The following is a 19,351-nucleotide window of genomic DNA, read 5'->3' on the forward strand; positions in this document are numbered from 1 at the left end:
ACTTTGGAAAGCTCTGTACTCGTAATGATGACTACAGCTGAGTGGTAGATACCACCACCGTGAAGCAAAGTCCTGGGCAGAGCTGCACTCCTGCTGAGATTTTCCTTTCACTTCTACATTTCTCAAATCCATATTTCGACCTCTGTGAAATCCTCATGAACGAGGAAGTTTTCTTTTTGCGGCAGCCACCTACAGCCCCATCAGTGCAATGATAAGAGGGATTTAGAGAGGGGGAAATTAAATCAATCAGTCCTTGGGTGCATCGATTAAACTGTCAACTCCAATCACAAAAGATTACAGCGTTTTGTTTTTTTTCCTCTCTGTATATGTCTCTCAAGGTGCATGTGACTAAAAAGGTTTTACACATAGCAGGTTGTCTTACAGATATCAAGAATCCAACAAGCCCCACTGTTCAAAGAGAAAACCGTCACACATGAGGTGCATGCTAAAGATCACTGATTGAGACACAGATTGTGAAAGTACTGTTTAGGAAGATGTGTTCTGCTCCAAAGCAGCAATAAATAAGATTTATAGTTGACTGCATTATTTTTGCTTTATAAATGCCTCATAAATTTCTCCTCAAGTCTAGAGCACATTTTGCTGGTAATAAACAATCTCTGCTTGCAGCTGGCTTGTTTCACCCTCTAAAGATATCAGGGAAACCTTCAGTTGTGGCTGGTGGCGAGACATTGATGAATGGATTGTGGTTCAAATGCTCTGCAGGCTGCATGGACTCAAAAGGTGAATGGCGCTGTGCTTTTCCAAGCAAAGCTGTCAGTATTATTGTGGGGGAAGACAAACACAAGATACCGGAAACCCAGAATCAGATTGGCCTTAAACGTTTCCAATGTTACAGACATACAGAAGCCAAAGTGAGGGTAAAATTATTTAGAAAGCATTGTTGAAAACATATTGAACAAAATGCATTACAATCAGGTGAAATTACAAAAAAAACTTACATAAAATTAAATTAATAAATGATTACATCACTACACCAAATCGATACTTAAACTGATTGAGGGACTCTTTAGCTGAAATTCCACACATTCATTAAATTACAGTGAGCAAACATGAGCATTGTGTCATATATCAGGTGAGCTGTTGCACTAAAAGGCTGTTTCAGTCAAAAATGTCAAATTTTTCTGTGATAGATAGATAGATAGATAGATAGATAGATAGATAGATAGATAGATAGATAGATAGATAGATAGATAGATAGATAGATAGATAGATAGATAGATAGATAGATAGATAGATAGATAGATAGATAGATAGATAGATAGATAGATAGATAGATAGATAGATAGATAGATAGATAGATAGATAGATAGATAGATAGATAGATAGATAGATAGATAGATAGATACAACTTGATTAAAGTCTACATTTTACGCCAGCATCTCTGCAGAGGAGAACTAACAAAGACTGATGAATGATGTCTGTAGGGACAAAAGGGTCTCTCTGAAACCTGCAGTACCTCAGCTCATCGCTAGAATGCAGCAACTGATCCAGTCTCTCATTGGTCACGATCTCCACACCAACCAATCCTGTCGTTTTGCGTGTGAACCGTTATTTCCGGGTGTCTCCAATGCAGGAATCCTTTCCGTTTGATGCTGCTTATTGTGTATTTAAAGAAAACTAAGAGCTCTGAGGTCACCAGAGGTTTTGAAAATGAACAGAATTTTTGGACGCGGAAAGCCCAAAGCGCCTCCTCCGAACCTTTCGGACTGTATCAGCACTGTGAGTATATTGTCATATTGTCAAGCTCAGAGGTATTATTGTTTATGACTGCATTATGTGACCACCGGTGGTGTTACTTGGCTAACACGGCCACAGAAATGCGATCAATACCGGGCTAATTACCTCACAGGTTACTGTTAATTATCCCCGCTGACAAACAAAAGAGCTGTCCTTTTACACCTGCTGCTGGGATGTGGAAAATTGATGTTTGTTAACCTCAATTATTTGAAAAGCTTTTACCTCACTGTTACTTCTAACGCACACCCACACACACTCACAAAAGCAGGTCATTTTAAACGCAGGATGCTGGGAATCATTACAGCTAATTGATCTAATCTCCTTTAAGGTGGATGCCAGGGCAGAGTCCATTGAAAAGAAAATAGGTAGGCTCGATGCTGAGCTGCTGAAGTACAAAGATCAGCTGAAAAAGATGAGAGAAGGGCCCTCGAAGGTATAGAAACGTTTTGTTCAAATTGTTTCACTGAATGAAAGGAAAACATGTCAAGGATTGATGTTTCTATTCGTTTTGAATGCAGAATATGGTGAAACAGAAGGCCATGAGAGTCCTAAAGCAGAAGAGAATGTGAGTATTTAGATTGGCACAGTGTGGATCTGCATCGCTGATACGGCTGACCATTTATAGCAACTTCATTGTCATCCAAGGATTTCAAACATTGATACCTGGGCATCCATAGTAATACTCAGACATTGTTTGCAAGTTGAATGCAAATGTTTTAACTGTGATTTAGCAGATGACAGTGAACCAGGAAGAAGTGCTAGTGGCTACCTGTGGGTTGGTGTTATTAACCGAATCCTTTTCCAGTTTCCATTCCACCATTTCCAGGTTAAACTACCAAGTTAAAGCCATTGCTAATTCAGCGAGAGAGAAAAAAAGGTCCTGGTAGGAGGGCTCTTTAATTGCCATGAACTCTTGGTCTGAGTTTGGTGGATGTAGAGTGAAAAGCATTTAGGATTGACTTTTTTCAAAAGATTTTATCATTATAATTTAGTATTTTTGGTTTAAACCTGTGTACAATTTATGTTTTCTGTAAACTTGAACAGTGATGGGTTTCAAACCAGACTGTGCAACCAGTATTCTTCCCAACACACATAAACGCTTTACACTCCTGCTGTTCTTTGCACAAATATCCATATTCTTGTACATAGCATACCTTTGCAAAGCAAACACAATTTGTACAAAGGCATCTATTCACCTGTATATTTAGGATCTACATTTACTATTTTTTCCTGTCTGTAAAGTGTTAATACACTAAAATTGTCCCCATCTCAGGACAATTAAATGAATATTCTGTTTTATTCTTTTGTATTCTATTCTATTATAAAGAAAATTTGTAATCCTCAAATATGCCTTTCCTTTTTCTCATGTTGATCAGGCTTTCAATATTTAACCTCTGTTTTGTTTTTATTTTTATTTCACCTTTATATATACAGGTCAGTCTCATTGAGATTCACAATCTCATTTTCAAGAGAGACTTATTCACACAACACTAAAACAACAACACTAAAACTGGTTATAATAACACCAATGAGAAGATGAGTACCAAAAGAAACAACAGAGGTTAACTGAAACGTTTAATGAAACGTTAAAGGGTTAAGAAGTCCTAAGAGCACAGGTTTTGGCTGTTTATGGCATATAAAACTTGACAAGCATAATGGTAACAGTCCAAGTATTGATTTATATATTAGATTGGTCCAATTAATACGTCATTGTGGATAAAGATGTCCAGTTAACAGAAGACAGTGATGGGTGAGAGATCTTGCTATGAATCTTAAAGCACTGTGGTAAACAGCCTCCAACTGTTTTAGCATTCAAGAAGATACACTTTTTTATTTAATTGTCAAAACATGTTTGAAACTACTGTACTGTTTTTTCACAGGTATGAAGGTCAAAGGGAGCAGCTGGCCCAGCAGTCATTCAATATGGAGCAGGCAAACTACACAATCCAGACCTTGAAAGACACAAAAACTACAGTAAGAGCCAATCAACTTGAGTAAGACAACAATTAGGATTAGGGAAGTCCTGACTAGGATTTTCTTTACCTCAGATGTTATTTTAGTAATTTAAGATTAGCCATTTTCTGAAACTGCGTCTCAAACTGACATTACATTGAAAAAAAGGGTTAGGGTTTGGGAATGTAAAAAAAAAAACGAAAATCAGGGCCTAGAAGCGCATTTCATTACCATTACATGGTCTACATTAGTATTGTTATTGTGTCCCACTTAACTGTCACCAGTGACATTAAAAAGCCTGTCTCATGTAATAACTAGTGTTTCAGAAGCAGGCTAGAAAGGCACAGGGTAAGATTTAGGGCACCGAGACTCCACGACCCAGCCACACCGGCATCTCCAGCCACCAAGCCTGGGACACAGTCCCCCCGCACCAACCCACGGCACCAAGACCGCCCAGCACCAAGTAGGGGAGACTACAGCCCCCAACACATGGGGCAGGCACCAGAACTTGGAAGGACCAAGGTAGCACATTACCATCCCAGTAACTGAGATAGCCACTGAGAGGTCAAGAGGGAGAGATGCCCACTGTAGCCCCTGCGGCCCATGGCTGGCCCGAAACATCGCCAGGAGCCAAAGATCACCAGTTGGGAGCCCACCACTTAGGGACGTAGTCTGAGTAACCACACAAGCAACACCACACCAAGGAGGGTAAGCCACCAGCCAACACTTCCATGATGCTGTCAGAGACCCCCAGGCCATCCCCACACTCCCAGTCCCCACCGAACCAGCACAAGTGCTGGGGAGGGAGCAAGAGGACCATACCCCAATCCCAAAAGCCTAAGTGTCCCTACTGTATTGTTAGATTATTACATTTAACACTGTCTGTGTTTAATACATTTTCAACCCAACCAACAATAGACATAACAGATTGCTAACCAGTAATGCTTGTGTAATTGCTATTTGCTTCATCCTCCAGACAGCAAGATCTACAAATATGGGTTTAATTTTCTTTTTCTTAGTAAGAATCTTGGGAAATTGTTAATTAAATTGCTGTAAATGCAAGTTTCACACAGTTTAGAGTGGGCAGTCTGAGTTCAGTGTATAACAAAATATCAAAGAAATTGTTTTTATAAAAAGGAAAAAAAAATCTTCAAAAATATATAAAAACATCAGAAATTGAAGCATCTCACCAGAGAGATTTCCTACAAAAACATTGCAAATGAAACAATGTCACAGCCACCTTTCTGACACCAAATCACCAGAGTTGAACCTAAGCTTAAGCTTCTAATCCTGCTTTGTTCTAGAGGCCATCGATCGTAAGACAGAGCTCTGTCTTGACTCGCCTTCTCCTCAACAAGTCAGCTTATAGTGCCAGTGACTAAATATATATTCATCTACCTGTTTCCTCTCTCCAGGTAGAGGCAATGAAGATCGGTGCAAAGGAAATGAAGAAAGCTTACAAGGACGTCAAACTTGATCAGATTGACGTATGTTTGTAAAATACTCTTTTTTTTTTTTGTCCTTTGACAAATACAGCTTGTTTCTCGCACACAAAAGCTGTCATCTAGTGAGAGTGGCATTATTCTCTTTAATGTACCAGTAGATATTTTTTTATTTTAGGAATCGGCAGTAAAAAAAAACTAACAGTCTGGTATGGTTAAACTTGGCTTAATGAACAGAGTTAAGTTTATTTTTGCTTCTCTTCAGTGCAGATGCATACGAACATGTTGGCACCCCTGGTAAATTATGTGTAAAAATCTTTAAATGGAATTAAGATCTTATTGCAGCAGCATAATCTATGATCAAAACAATTTGGAAAAATGCAAAATGATCACACTTTTTCAGTGGGGGAAAAAAGAACAATTGTTTGTTTGACAGATGAAAACACTGTACTTTGTATGGGCTGGTTTTGCCAACCCTGCTTACTGTGCGAGGTGACAAGATAAATACAAGTCTTTGTTAAGTCTACTAGTCATTGGCTAAAAACATGAGCCTGTGTTTTATGCCATTTTTATACTTCAAAAAAATGGATTTTTTTTTTTTTTTGGGACTTGCAGGATTTACAAGACCAGCTGGAAGACATGATGGAGGAAGTCGGCGAGGTACAGGAGTCCCTGAGCCGCAGCTACGGCACTCCAGACATCGACGAGGAGGATCTTGAAGCAGGTTGGGCATAAAACTTAAAAGGTTTTCTTCATATTTTGGGCAAATGAGTATTTCACAATGACTGATCACAGTTAATGAGAGAAAAAGCGTCAACAGCAGATTTGTAATTACATTGCTGCCCTTACTTTTCTCGTGAGTGATGAGAGAAAATAATATCCTGCACATCAGTTATGTCTGCAAGCCTCACTGACAGCAAATTAAGTTAGCAGGACAAACCGCATTGAAAATTTACTGAGGAAATGAAATGTGAATTGGACTAAAAATAATAATTACTGCATTATTAGTTTTCCAAAATAAGCATGAATTTGAAACTGTTTCAGAGCTGGATGCCCTGGGGGATGAGCTGCTGCTGGATGATGACACCTCCTACTTGGACGAAGCGTCGGCTGCTCCATCTATCCCAGAAGGAATTCCTAGCGACAGCAAGACAAACAAGGTAATGGTCCACAGGTCACCAGTATCAGCAGATCCAGTTTGACATTTAAGGTTAGCAGTGAAATACCGTCTTCAGTCCCTTGCAAACGTATCCATACCTCTGGAACCTGCCTGCATTTTATCAGCTTGCATCCAACAATTTCAATGTACTTTAATTGGATTTTTTTGTGTTAAACCAACACAAAGCAGTGTATAATTCTGAAGTGGAAGGAAAAGGAAACATACTCTTAAAAATGTATTTGTAAATATTTGAGTGTGGCGTGAATTTATATTCAGCCTCCCTGAGTCAGTACTTTGGAAAACCTCCTTGTCCTGCAGTTACAGCTGCAGCTCATGTAGGGCATGTCCCTCCCAGCTCTAACGTACACAGAGTGAAATCTCTACCCCATTATTCTTTGCAAAATATACAAGTCTCTTGCAGCCCCTTCAATGGTTGAACTGTATTAAGCTCTATTGATCTCTCCATCATCTCTGGGTTTCTGAAGAAAAGCATCCCACAGCAAGATACTCCCACTGTTATGTTCTACTGCTGGGATGGTGTGTTCAGACTGATGTGGCATCGTCTTCCACATGTTTACTTGGTCCCCTAGATGGCTTGTGGCAAACTGCAAACTTGAAGGCTTTCTTTAAACAATGGTGTTCTTCTTTCCACTTTTTAAAAAAAAGACCAAATTTGTACAGTGCACGACTCAAGAGTCTTGTTGACATATTTTTCCACCTGAGCCTATCTTCTCCACCGCTGTACCCCTGACCTGTCTGGTCGATATGATGTTTGTGCACTAATGCTCTCCAACAAGCCTCTGATGCCTTCACAGAGCAGCTGGATTTATGTCAGGTGGACTCTAATAATTAGGTGACTTTTAAGGTCATTTGGTAGCACTGGAGTTTATTTCGTGGTATCGGATTGAAAGCAGCTGAATCTAATGGTATATTCACGTTACACTTTTTTGTTTAAGAAAGCTTGACACCATGTATCTTCTGAGTTATGTAGTTCTTTCTGTTGGTCTATCACCTAAAAATCCCAATACAATACATTAAACTTGTGGAAATTTCCAAGGGGAATGAATACACTGAGTGTACAAAGTCTGAGGTTTTCCATAAATCCACACAGCTGCCTCTTTACATTGTTTTGTTATAATATGAAATACTTAAAAAGGATTTGAAATATGTAAATAAAACGTTCTTTTTCTCTCTGGCATTTAGCAAATCTGCACTTGTTGTTTCATAGCTGTTTCCTTAAGCACACATATCAGGTCTTCCAGTAGACGAATATTAAATTCAGAATTTGAGAAAAAAGAAATCAGCCAAAGTCAATATTTTCCAATTGTCTCAACATGCTTTTGACTAACTCCTTAAATATCTCAAACATATAATGTAATATTTGAGGTATATGCTGTTTTTAAATAGCTCAGTCAGTTTCAGAAGCTGTTTCCGGTAAAATAAATGAATATTTACTCTACAGATGATTGTTCTCTGCTTCTTTCTTTTTCAGGATGGGGTTTTGGTGGATGAGTTCGGCCTGCCTCAGATTCCTGCCACATAAACAAAAATGACACGAAGACAACTGCACTTCAACTGAAAACACTTTTTTATGTAGAGTAACATTTATACATTGGATCTGAGAACACTACTATTTTGAAGCTGCCCTGGTGTATGATTACTACTACCATGTTAGCATGTGGCCTTTAAAATAAGTATTCGCCATCATTTTCTAATTGTCGTCCTAACCAACTTTTCAGTCTTATTCATGACTGTTATTATTAATTTATTTGGGCATTTTGTTAGCTTTGTGTCTTGTTTAAGTCCTTACTGTTTTGTTTGAGAGCTCAAAGGTGGAGGTGATTCCCACTGTCTGCCTGTTTAAAATATCTGCAAGGGTACTTTAAACATGCAAAATAAATTATGTCTTTTGGTAATTAATTGATTACAATCTTATTCTTTTGTTGTTTTTTTTTTGTTTTTTTGTTGGGAGTTTGTTTCTTTCTCTTTATTATTGATTTTTAAACTCTGAGTCCTCTTGCTGAACTATTTGATTCATACAGTATTTTCTAAACATTACCGCTGTGGGTAAAACTATTCTTTATATTTCTGTCTTTGTGTCTTCCACTTTGATTTTCTATATGTAGTTTGGTACCACTTTACAAAAATACTAAAGCCAGGGATTACTCAAGCTGCAAAGACTTGATACGCTAACAAGCATGTATTTATAAATCCTTTATCTTATTGCATATTGGTTGTGTATGATATCTGAAAACTATTCTAAATTAAAAGAAAATCTTTAAGAGAAAACAAATGCAGATCAGCAGAAATGTCACTGAAAGGGGTTTTCCCTTTCTTTGCAAGATGCCACAAGGTTTCTTCTTGTGTAGGATGTCAGAAAATGTTTAGAAGAAAATCTTTTGGAATCTCACAGAATATTTATTCTTTTGCAAGATTCCTCAGAAACCTTTGAGATCCTTCACTTGTTTCCTTCTTGTGATTAACAGCGCACGATTTGTAAAAGGGAAACTTTAGGGTGAAGAAAATATGTTTTGCAAAGGTTTTGCAATATCCAGCAAAAGTTTCCTTTTGCAACACCCTGTCATAGGAAAGCTTTTCCTTCATTCTGAAAAGAATGAATGAATAGGTAAAAAAAAGGAACCTTTTGGATTAAAAAGACTTTTGCAAAAGTTTTGCTATACCCTGCAGAACTGTTCTTTTGTAGGATTTCACAAGGGAAAAACTGCATCTTTTTTGTGACACTAGTGGCCTTTAAAGGGGTGGATAGAGAGGAAGATATGCAGCAAAAGTTAACTGGCTGGGATTCAAACCCATAATGATGGTGTTGAGGACTGTATCCTTCAGGCAATGATCACGTGTTTTGCCCCTGCACCACCAGCACTCCTGTAGTGCCATATTATTTTGTGGCCTACTGGTGACAAAACCTTTGCAAAAGTTAAATCCTGGATCAGTTTTATCTTTGTGTTAGTGATTGCAAAATTTGTTTGCAAAAGCAACAAGTTTAGAAATCTGGTTAATGTTTTGCAAAGATCCAGAGTCAGTTTTGCATTATCTGCCGAAAATGAATAAGAAACAAATCAAAAATAAATAAATGCAGGGCTCAGCATTTCAGTTCAATGTTGATTAAAACAAAAGAAAATGTTGTGAGCTGTCTATTCACAAACCTAATATACATCACAGGAAAATAAATGTTGCCTGGTTAAATAAACATTTTCTGACTTTACAGCAGTGGTGTCCAAACTTTCTGCCACGAAGACCGAAATCATCAATAACCTAAATGTGCAAGATTTTACTGAAACAAAGAAAATAGACTTTTGTAAAAAAAAAAAAAAAAAAGGAACCTGTAAATCATTGCAGATCCTAAACATCTAATGGTCTGTCTCAGCTGTGTTATTAAAAGAAAGACATACTAATTTTTTTAGTTGATTCTTTTCTCTTTTGGGCTAGAAGATTTTCTTTTTTTTTTTTTTTGGTCTTTAGCAACAAGATTGGTCATTCTTTGCTTTAATCAATAAGGGGCTTTAACAAACTATTGGATAAATGAATTTTTTTTCTCAACTGTTAATGACCTGTTGGTAACATAGTGTCATTATTATGTCAGTGTACCTGCTTAAAAACACGACTCTGGTGGGACTCGAACCCACAACCTTTGAATCTCTTTCTCATGAGTTTAGCTAGAAGTCCAATGCGCTATCCATTGCGCCACAGAGCCTGTATATATATATTTTAAACTACAATTCGCTGACATGTCAAGTTCTCTGTGCCTCATGTTTATTTTTTCACAAACAGATTCTGACAGTACTAAAGCCACACGATAATTCATTCTGAAGGGGTATTTCTTGTATGTACTTGTTACAGAAGGATAAAAGAAAGTGCTTCCGGTTTTCACCGGAACAAGTTAGCAATTAGCAACAGTTAGCTGCATAGTTTGTGTTGTATGTGAGGACGGAAGCTAAAACCCAAAATGTCAGAGAAAACAATAACTGTGACAGTCGCATACGGTAATACCTTTTCTACATTATAACGTTAGGTTTGTCATAGAGTGATGACTGTTTATAAAGCGTAGTTTGGAGCTAGGAGATGCTAATCTTATAGAGCTAATTTCAAAGAAACAACCATGTTTGAATGGAGTTCATCACTTTTTAAGCATTTTTAGATAGGTCAGCTTCAGTTAAATACGTCCAAGCTAGGCTTAATTGATGTCGGGTCTTTTATGCCTGTATTTGTTGTCAAATGTATGTTATCTACTATTTTACTAGTTAAGCACCTCACATGTTTTAATTAACTTCCTATTTTTAAGTGATTTGTTTTGAATAAATTTTGTCACGCTCTTTAGGATTTACAGAACAATATTTATCCAACAATATAGAGCTACGTTTCTTTTTTTATCTTTGATGTTTCTGTTTCCAGAAGTAAAGAAATAATTCAGACAAACACAATCAGTATGCTTGTTTTTTTTCTTGGGTTGTTGTTCCTCATTCTTAGGCCAGGGAGGAACATTTTAAAATATCTACAATGATATTCACACAGGGAAGGAGTGTATTTTAAAAGTATTATTATTGAAAATGTATTAAACATTACATATAATGAATCAATAATTATGCATGGAGGTTTTTATTCGTATTAGCAGTAGGAGGATTTGTGGTAGTAGTGTTTGTAGTAATATTAGTAGGAATGTCAATTTATTTGTCACTTATATTTTATTTGTAAAATGTTATTTGTTAAAATCTAAAATAACACATTGATACTACTCGTGCCTAATCAATGGAAGTAGTTTACCATCATTAATATTTTTGTTTGTTTGTAAAGAAAAACTAAAATAATAATAATCCCACCTTTAAAACAGTAATTTGAAAAAGTAACTTATTAATTCTAATATTGTTGTTACTAATTTGTAATTACTTAAAATTTCTAATGAATAATCACACAAAGTAGTAAATTATTATTATTTGTTTTGATAATATTAATTGATGGTTGTTTAGAATCTCAAATTACTAAAAGAAAAACCCCGATAATCTCACTTTGAAGTAGTTATGCTAATATTTTCATAAAGTTTCAATTTTATTTCTTATTTACTTTTCAGGATCAACTAAGCACAGCATCACTCTAACAAGTCAAGAGGATGGAACAGGACCCACTGTTAAAGACTTGTCAGACGCTCTTAGTGACGCTACTGGTGTCCCACCAGCCTCACAGAAACTCATTTTTAAAGGTAAGCTGTTATTGAACTCAGAAGTGAACTTTCCATTTAATATCTAACATCATCCTGGTATTACAGGAAAGTCTCTGAAGGACATGGAAGTGAGTCTCTCCAGCTGTGGAATAAAAGAAGGCTGCAAACTCATGATGATTGGAAAGCGGGTAAGTACTTTACATGCACCATGTCTGAGTCTATGTGAATAAGGAGGTACTTACAGTAATTCACAAACAGAACAGCCCAGAGGAAGAGGCTGAACTGAAGAAGCTGAAAGAAATTGAAAAGTCTGTGGAGCAGACGGCTAAAAAACTGGAGACGGTGGATGGGGAATTAACTGGATTGAAGAACGTAAGCAGTCATTTTTGGCATGGTAACTATTGTTAACTATGCATTATTGTCCATGACATGTCCTTTAGTCTATTGTGAACAGTGTTATTTTTTATGTTCTTCTTTTAGGGCTTCCTGGCGAAAGACCTCCAGGCAGAAGCTTTGAGTAAACTAGATCACAGAGTAAAAATAGCAGCTGAGCAGTTCATGAAAATCCTGGAGCAAATAGATGCCATGGTAATCTATTTTTGGTTTTGTGTTTATATTTAGGGGGGTGTTTTATATTATTGTGACTTATCTAACCTAACATCACCTGCTTCTCTTTTAAGAGCATCCCAGAAAATTTTGCTGACTGCAAAACAAAGAAAAAGGGTCTTGTAAAGACCGTGCAGGTAAACCTATAATGTTTTTTTTCCACTAATAAGACATTCATATTTAATAAAAAGGTCTTGATAAGAAAATAACTATGATTATTGTGTATTTATAGGATTTCCTCGCCCAGTGCGACAGGATCGAGGCTTGTATATCAGACCACCTATCAAAGATCCAGTCCAAAAACCTGGCTGTGGCAGAGTAGCCAACTCTCCTAGGTGTGCTTTAAGTTGCTCTGTGAGCAATGGTAAGGTTTACAGAGTGCTTCAAGTAAGAAGCAGATCCCACTTTATTTATTGTGAGGAGCGTGCTGTGTGGGAAACATCTTCATAACAAACAATCCTTTGAAAACATGTGTGTTGGTTATTAACCGTGATTTCTGAATATATCACCTGGGATAAGACTGGTCCTTTGCTGTGTGTGTTCTTTCTACCCTACGAGTCCGTTCTTGTTCCAGATGTTTGTAACTTCTGCAGGGGCTTGCACTCAATCTGTAACAGCAACATAAGTTTGTCAGAAGGAATTGTTGGTATGTGTTCACTCTTCAGGCGTTAAATGTGTACTTGAGGTTAAGGGTCTCATTTATGTTGTCTTTAATCCTGTCGTTACTACAGGAAATCAAGAGGCCAAAGAGTGATCCTAAATTCAGACACTTTTTTCATGTTAAAAACTGGTCAGTTTTAAATATTAATACACGTTAGCAATTGGATAAGGAATAATATTTTATATTTTTACATTTCTTTTTCCATATTGACCCAGACCTGAAAAATACCTAATTTAAAGATTGGACTCCATAGGAACCTGATAATCGCAGTCGGAAATGTTAAGCAACCCTGAAAGTGAATCACACTGAATCTGGATGCAGCTGTCTATATTGTATGTTGTTGAACATGGGTGCCTACATGTTAAATACTCCATTCGTCACATAAATGAGGTGGGTCATCAGTGGAACCGACACACGGGCAAATTCAGCCAGGTCTTATCATAGCGTCAGTTTTCTCAGAAACCTTCCTAAATCTCCGTGCTGGTCAATCAGGTTCATTCACAGTAATGTAGGACCATACGTAAAAGGGTTTCCCTGTATGCATATAGGTGTTTTTTCTTGGAATAAAAATGGGCCTACTACAATTTGGAGTTGGAAGAAATTGGATTTTATGTAAGATTTTAAAGCAACTGTGACTAAATTTGTGAGCAAAGAATGATTCAGTATTTTTCTTAAATACACAAAAAAGATATTTTTGGTTTTGACTGCAGGTTTTAAAGACACAAACATTGAAACCTCAAGCACTATCAACAACATTGCCCACTATGGCCAAGTTAGGTTTATGTACATTTGGACATGCATTGTTATTCTACATAAAGAAATCTTAATTCATCTGCAGTTTTGTTCAAATTTAGTGTCATCATCTGTAGAATGGAACATTGTTTTGTAACTTGTGTGAAGTTGTACTTCCTGCAAACCCTCCCTCTGAATGATAAATCACATGCATCTGCCTTTGTTTTGAAATAAAATGATTTCAAAAATGATCACAGATTCCATGACTGGCCTCAGAACACAATTTAATGTCAAAACATTCCTACAAAAACACAAGTTATTTATTCTTAAGCAAACGCCTCACATCGGTTATTTCCACCTTTCTCCATTAGGTCTACATACATAGACCCTGTAGTGTCGTCACAGATGTGCAAAATGAGCTCTGAAATGAGGGTTGGAAGGGGACCCAGAGGTCCAGGAAGCAGCTTAAACAAATGACCTTCAATAAGCTATACCATAGAGAAGCTTATTCAAGAGCCAAACTAAGGATAAAGCTGATCTAAATAAAATAAAATCCCATTTAAAGATGCAAATGGAGTACAGGATGAACCTCGAAAGGCACATCCCTCATCACTAATCGTCCTTGTCCTTGGCGCCATGTTTTAAAATACGCGTGAAAGCTACATAGTTGAAGTTGCCTTTCTTGTCAATCGGCGCCTCGCGGAAGAGCTCGTCCACTTCTTCATCGGTAAACCTGTCGCCCATGGTAGTTAGCAGCTCCCGCAGGTACTCCTCCTGGATCACACCTAACAGGAGGAACATGTTTTAACTTATAAAGGAAAGGATGGTCCTTCCCTTTCTTTGTAAACGGAAATAGAAAAGCGGCTTGCTGAAACTTTAATGTACCTGTACCCTCCTCGTCGAAGCAGGCAAAAGCGTTACGGATCACCTCCTCTGGATCTGTGCCGTTCAGCTTCTCTCCAAACATGGTCAGAAACATGGTGAAGTTTATGGGGCCAGGGGCTTCATTCATCATGGCTTCCAGGTACTCATCAGTAGGATTTTTACCTGGCCAATGCAAAACACAAGAAAAGGTTAGTGTCTACTTTAGTTCCATATTCAAAGTTTAATGGCTTTACAAAAAAATATTACCTTATGTTTTTAAACATTTTATTTGTTCTCCTGTAAAATGACTGAGCAAAACTTTTAGAATTGATAACATGAACATGATTATATGTGGTAAAAATGTCACCTAATGAGGCGAGCATGTCATGGAGATCTTCTTTGTCAATAAATCCATCTCTGTTTTGGTCGATCATGTTAAAAGCCTCTTTGAACTCCTGGATCTGAGACTGATCAAACATGGCAAACACATTGGAGGTGGCCCGCTGGGGACGCTTCTTGGTGTTCTTCCCCTTGGCCCTTTTACTCGACATGTTGCCGGCCTGTGGATCCCCTCTTTCTGTAATAGAAACACCACTGAAGTTGTCAGCCTGGACTGGGAAAAAATGTATTCATCTATCTACCCCTAGATGTAGATTGATGAAAAATGTGAAAGGATTATTATTCATGAAGTAATTGTCCTGTGATAATGGAAGTAATGAGAACATTAAGTGGCAAAAACACTTCACAATGATGATGAGGGGAGCTCTGTAGAAGAACAACACGATGGTTAATTTAAATATATATATATATATACAGTTACATTTACATTTGTTTACTAGAATTCTGGCTCAATTTCAATGGCAGGGAGGGATGGATGGATGGATGATTAAAAAGATGGAAGTACAAACATGCCCAAATAGATGGATGGACAGAAAACCTGATGGATGCAGAAATGGACGGATGGGTGATATCCAAACGAAGAGATGGATCAGAGGCTGGGAAGAAGGATGGACAAATATAGAAGACTACAAATACTGAGTAAGAAATACAGTTTGGAAATGTTCTATAATCTTATTTACGTTTTCCAGATTTTTCAGACCTAATAAAATCCCATACTTATCCAGAGAAAGTAGGAACCCTAGTTTACTTACTGTGAGCATTTAGGGCGAGGCAGTTATTCCTGTACTTGACTTGATCATTTATTATAATTTTGTATCAAAAGTATCGGACCCTATGGTCTGTTTTTATTTAATTCCAGGATGGAAATCCTACTGAAAACAGGTGAAGACAAATAGTAGGCAGCATTCAAAGCATGTCGGAAATCTAACAATCTGAAATTACATTCACTGCTATCTTGCAGAACCTGTTTATAAACACATATTAACCTATACAAAATGGTATTACATTTTTTTTTTTTCGATACCAAACATTTTGTAGTATGTAAAATAATTGTCTTCATGCAAGTTGTTTGTGTTGTTATTAAAGATCTTCATATACCACGTTTAGCTAGAGCTACTGTACCAAACGTAGAATATATTAAGAAAACGAAGTATTTCACCCTGTGGTTATTTCTGTCATATACATTAGCATTTCTGCTCTGAAATAATTAATCTAAAACCCAGTATGCTTTACCTATCTAATTTAATCAAAACGTGTTATTTATTGCAGTTAGCCATCTCCCCTGACCTACATAACAATTAGCTTCAGAATACAAGCGGAAACGAATTTAAAGAGTAAATATTACTTGTTCTCTAATCACATAAGTTCTGTGTGCTTTCTTCAAAATGGAAAATGAATGACCCACCTTAGATGAAATTTAAAAATGTGTAGAAAAATAGCAATACACAAAGCTATCAGTACATCCCACAGACAGAGCGGTGCAGAGCTGGAAAGAACCAACTGTCTGGAATGTTCCATTCAGTCAGAAACGCCTCCGTTGTTTTTATTTTTACCTTTATTTAATGATAGAACAATAAATTTAGGAAGATATTTAGTGGTAGGGAAAATGAAGTTAAATTACTGCCATAATGAAATATTCTCTCATTTTTCCAAAAATGACAGAATTATTTTTGTTAATCATTTTTACTCTTCACCACTAGATGGCAGCAATGATATGTGTTTTCAATAAACCTTTTTTTTAAACAATTCTGACGTTTAGACTTTTGTTTTATATCCCAGTGGAATAATAAATAAAGCATTTTTTGAAACCAAATTTATGGGTGTACAGAGTCGAGTCGCTGTTATGTACTAACAATCATGCTTAGAAACTGAACTAAAAGTAGGTAGTAATTTAGAGAAATGAACACATTCTTGAGGTGCCCTAAACATGCCTCTGAAGTACAGTGGAACAGCTGAAGGGCAGGCCCCTGAGGCTCCTGTGGCCCTTCTCATGGTCTAAATTTAAAGCTGCCCTGTCCTTAAAAGGTCCTGACGGTGTCTTGTGCGTTCTGCCGAGTGGCAGCCTTATTTTTGTTCAGTGGACTGCTGTCCTGTCCACTGACCCTCACCTTGCTGCTTTTGCTGGATCTGACCTTACTTGTTTGGAATAAAACACATTTTTGTCTTGCTGTGGACTGTTAGATTTCTACTGGTGGTGAGTAATGCCTGTATGTGTTTTTCTCTTGTTACAAGTTCCACTAGCTTCATTAAATTATTGCTTATTTGTGTCGTTGTACATTTCTAACTCTTGCAAGAGGCCTTGTTTCCATTTTGTGATATTGTTTCCTTTTTTATTTAATAACAGGTTGTTTGATCTTTTTAGTTGGGTCCCTATCTAACAAAATGTGTGTTTTAGGGTCATGTTCTTATAGATTGGATTGCATGTGTCTGATCTACAATAATAACATACTATAACATGGCCTAGATTCCTGATTCTGCTTATAGTTCAATTTAAACAGTTTGAAAAAGATGCCTGTCGTTTGCTCTCACATAGTGAACCAACTGTACATGTACATTTATTCCCCTGTCCAACTGTCGATTATTAACTTTTTGAAAGAAAAACAACTGCTCAAAACATTCTTAAAACTGTAATTTTATTTGCTGAATGATGCAATAAACTAATTTAATGTTAGCATTTAGGAGTTATAAAACAAAGGGCCCTGGGTGTAGACATGTCAACCGTCTCTGTGTTTTAACTTTACACTGAAAAACAGAACAAAATAGTTAGTTTCCTGTAGATGTAGTTAGCTGTGTCTCTAGTTGCAAATAGAAGCGTTTTAACATAGTTGTAGTTCACTTTATGTTTGTGTGTATCATATTGTGCAAAGTGTTGTTTTATTTTTATGTTATGATATCATGTTATTTCATATTCTAACAAATTTAAATCATTCTTCATACCTTTTATGTCACATTATACCCAAGTTGTAGCATTGTTCCTCAGAATGTCATCATCTTCATCTTTGTTTCTTTCATTTTATTTAGCTAGTATTATTTTACTGAGCATTAGTTCTTAATAAGTAGGGCCACTGCCTGGACATAAGGGTACCCCTACCCACCTGATGGCCTCTGGGCCTGAGCTCTGTAAAGCAAATCCAGTAATCTGTCCATAATAGGCTGATGAGAAGGTCTCTTGGTAAAAAAAAAAAAGCTTTTTATAGGGTTATAAACTGGTATAATGAATTTATGTTATATTGAACATAATTAAATAGCTTAGTATAAGCATCGTCAGCCATAGTTGAAAGTCTCACAACATTTTTGTTATTCATCTTCCTCTTCTGGAGGTTTTCGGTATCTAAACTGCTACAAAATAACAACAGTAGGTGTTAAAAAAAATCACTGCTGCTACAGTTAATTTATAACCTTCTGCTTCATTTAACACAGTAGAGGTAGATCCTGGGCAGAGCTAACCCTTCAGCTGTTAAAACCAAAATATTCACAACCCTCACTTGAAAAAAACCCAAAACAACATATTTTTAGCAGTCACTAATTTCCTAAACTATCCATCCTAATACCTAATATCCATGCTCTGCTTTTCCCTAACCTCCAGCCCAGAAATTAGTTTATCCTAATAACAGTGAGATTGATTTACAGTGCGGGTAAAGTAAAGGGCAGCCATTGTAAGTTGGTGGAGCGGTCCGTCAGGATGTCAGGATCAGTGAAGGTGTCTCAGAAGCAGAAGCTGCAGCTGCATCAACAGCTGGAGGAGAAGCAGGACTTTGAGAGCAGCTATTACCTGAGCACCAGGTCGTCTGTTAGCAAGCAGGCCTTCTCCACTCACAAGACCAGCAGCCATCGGTAAGAGGCCGGCAGTGATCCATACTCTAAATTACACCAAAAAATAAGCTAAAACCAACTTTTCTGGACGTGGCCTGCTTTCACCGTAAATCAAGATGTATTAAATGTAGTTACTCAAACATCTTTCCTGTCATTGTTACCATACTTTCACAGCCTGGAGGGAGGAATAAGCAAGTAGTTTAAGGTGTATTTTTTGTGCAAAAAGAACAAGTTTAATAAAGACAGAGTTCTTGCTTATTTATCGTTAAGAAAAGTATTTTTTCTCCCAAAAGCCAGGTCAGAATTTTATTTTAAGTTTAAGCATTTGGTCTTTTTTTTAAGCAAGAATCACTGTTTGAACATTTTTCAGTCAAATTTATTGTTGAGAGCTGTTGTGAGATTTTTACTGCCATGACTTTGATATCCTTGCCTTGGCAGAGTAACTCAAAAAAGTTGTGTTGGTGTTGTAGACAAAAAATCTTTACTACAAATGGACCTAACCTAAATTAGTCTTCGTTAACTGTAAATTGTGATTTCTTTCTGTTTAGATAAAAAGGCAACTTTCAGTGATTTGTTTTATTATTTGTCTTTCGCAGAGAATGCAGATTCTATCTGCTTTTGTTCTACAATTTTATGGGGTCAAAACAGAATCTTGCTTTGTTTTCAGATAAAAGGAACAATTCTAGCCTTTATTTGTTACCTTTTAATCCTAGCTTATTACATTTCTCTTGGTCTACATATTAAAAACTACAATATTTCTAACAGGGTTAGGTGTTTTTTTTATTGTATTT

At 36.9% G+C, this 19,351-nt stretch overlaps 4 protein-coding genes and 1 non-coding gene across 8 annotated transcripts in view; 3 read left to right on the forward strand and 2 right to left on the reverse strand.

Annotated features, from left to right (window-relative positions):
- Window positions 1-1,565: 1,565 nt before the first annotated feature.
- Window positions 1,566-8,236, forward strand: chmp5a (charged multivesicular body protein 5a). Its single transcript, XM_047368174.1, has 8 exons — window positions 1,566-1,740; window positions 2,087-2,191; window positions 2,277-2,323; window positions 3,639-3,732; window positions 5,127-5,198; window positions 5,769-5,877; window positions 6,198-6,313; window positions 7,805-8,236. Exons 1-8 carry the CDS (start codon window positions 1,672-1,674, stop codon window positions 7,853-7,855), a joined length of 663 nt encoding a protein of 220 aa, XP_047224130.1. The 5' UTR covers window positions 1,566-1,671; the 3' UTR covers window positions 7,856-8,236.
- A 1,446-nt stretch (window positions 8,237-9,682) lies between these two features.
- Window positions 9,683-13,735, forward strand: bag1 (BCL2 associated athanogene 1). The gene is made up of 7 exons (XM_047368175.1): window positions 9,683-10,313; window positions 11,396-11,524; window positions 11,591-11,673; window positions 11,744-11,857; window positions 11,966-12,073; window positions 12,166-12,228; window positions 12,324-13,735. The coding sequence occupies exons 1-7, from the start codon at window positions 10,277-10,279 to the stop codon at window positions 12,411-12,413; spliced, it is 624 nt and encodes a 207-aa protein (XP_047224131.1). The 5' UTR covers window positions 9,683-10,276; the 3' UTR covers window positions 12,414-13,735.
- On the reverse strand, window positions 9,932-10,024 carry trnar-ucu. The gene is made up of 2 exons: window positions 9,988-10,024; window positions 9,932-9,967 (listed from the first exon to the last, which is right to left on the reverse strand). It is a non-coding gene; the product is annotated as a tRNA-Arg (tRNA).
- A 16-nt stretch (window positions 13,736-13,751) lies between the features above and the next one.
- Window positions 13,752-16,305, reverse strand: myl12.2 (myosin, light chain 12, genome duplicate 2). Its single transcript, XM_047368177.1, has 4 exons — window positions 16,153-16,305; window positions 14,716-14,925; window positions 14,370-14,531; window positions 13,752-14,269 (listed from the first exon to the last, which is right to left on the reverse strand). Exons 2-4 carry the CDS (start codon window positions 14,897-14,899, stop codon window positions 14,097-14,099), a joined length of 519 nt encoding a protein of 172 aa, XP_047224133.1. The 5' UTR covers window positions 14,900-14,925; window positions 16,153-16,305; the 3' UTR covers window positions 13,752-14,096.
- Window positions 16,306-16,786: 481 nt separating this feature from the next.
- The window catches only part of myom1a (myomesin 1a (skelemin)), a 33,516-nt gene continuing 30,951 nt past the window's right edge, over window positions 16,787-19,351 (forward strand). Inside the window, exons 1-2 of one of the 4 annotated variants that reach the window (XM_047369200.1) lie at window positions 16,802-16,941; window positions 18,378-18,581. In XM_047369200.1, the coding sequence (XP_047225156.1) occupies window positions 18,430-18,581 (152 nt within the window). In that variant the 5' untranslated portion in view covers window positions 16,802-16,941; window positions 18,378-18,429. Of the gene's footprint in view, window positions 16,955-18,377; window positions 18,582-19,351 lie in introns of all 4 variants that reach the window. The other 3 variants (XM_047369199.1, XM_047369201.1, XM_047369202.1) reach the window with 3 other exon arrangements.

Source organism: Girardinichthys multiradiatus, chromosome 6 (assembly GCF_021462225.1).
Source record: "Girardinichthys multiradiatus isolate DD_20200921_A chromosome 6, DD_fGirMul_XY1, whole genome shotgun sequence".
Taxonomy (NCBI): Eukaryota; Metazoa; Chordata; class Actinopteri; order Cyprinodontiformes; family Goodeidae; genus Girardinichthys; species Girardinichthys multiradiatus.

Bases quoted from the DNA above. Each gene is read 5' to 3' on its own strand.
- bag1 (XM_047368175.1), top strand. From the start codon at position 10,277: ATGTCAGAGAAAACAATAACTGTGACAGTCGCATACG. The intron at 11,525-11,590 runs GTAAGCTGTTAT...CTGGTATTACAG, and splicing joins ACAGAAACTCATTTTTAAAG to GAAAGTCTCTGAAGGACATG. The intron at 11,858-11,965 runs GTAAGCAGTCAT...TTCTTCTTTTAG, and splicing joins AATTAACTGGATTGAAGAAC to GGCTTCCTGGCGAAAGACCT.
- myl12.2 (XM_047368177.1), bottom strand. From the start codon at position 14,899: ATGTCGAGTAAAAGGGCCAAGGGGAAGAACACCAAGAAGCGTCCCCAG. The intron at 14,532-14,715 runs GTGACATTTTTA...TGCATTGGCCAG, and splicing joins TGACATGCTCGCCTCATTAG to GTAAAAATCCTACTGATGAG. The intron at 14,270-14,369 runs GTACATTAAAGT...TCCTCCTGTTAG, and splicing joins CTTCGACGAGGAGGGTACAG to GTGTGATCCAGGAGGAGTAC.
- chmp5a (XM_047368174.1), top strand. From the start codon at position 1,672: ATGAACAGAATTTTTGGACGCGGAAAGCCCAAAGCGCCTCCTCCGAAC. The intron at 2,192-2,276 runs GTATAGAAACGT...TTTTGAATGCAG, and splicing joins TGAGAGAAGGGCCCTCGAAG to AATATGGTGAAACAGAAGGC. The intron at 3,733-5,126 runs GTAAGAGCCAAT...TCCTCTCTCCAG, and splicing joins TGAAAGACACAAAAACTACA to GTAGAGGCAATGAAGATCGG.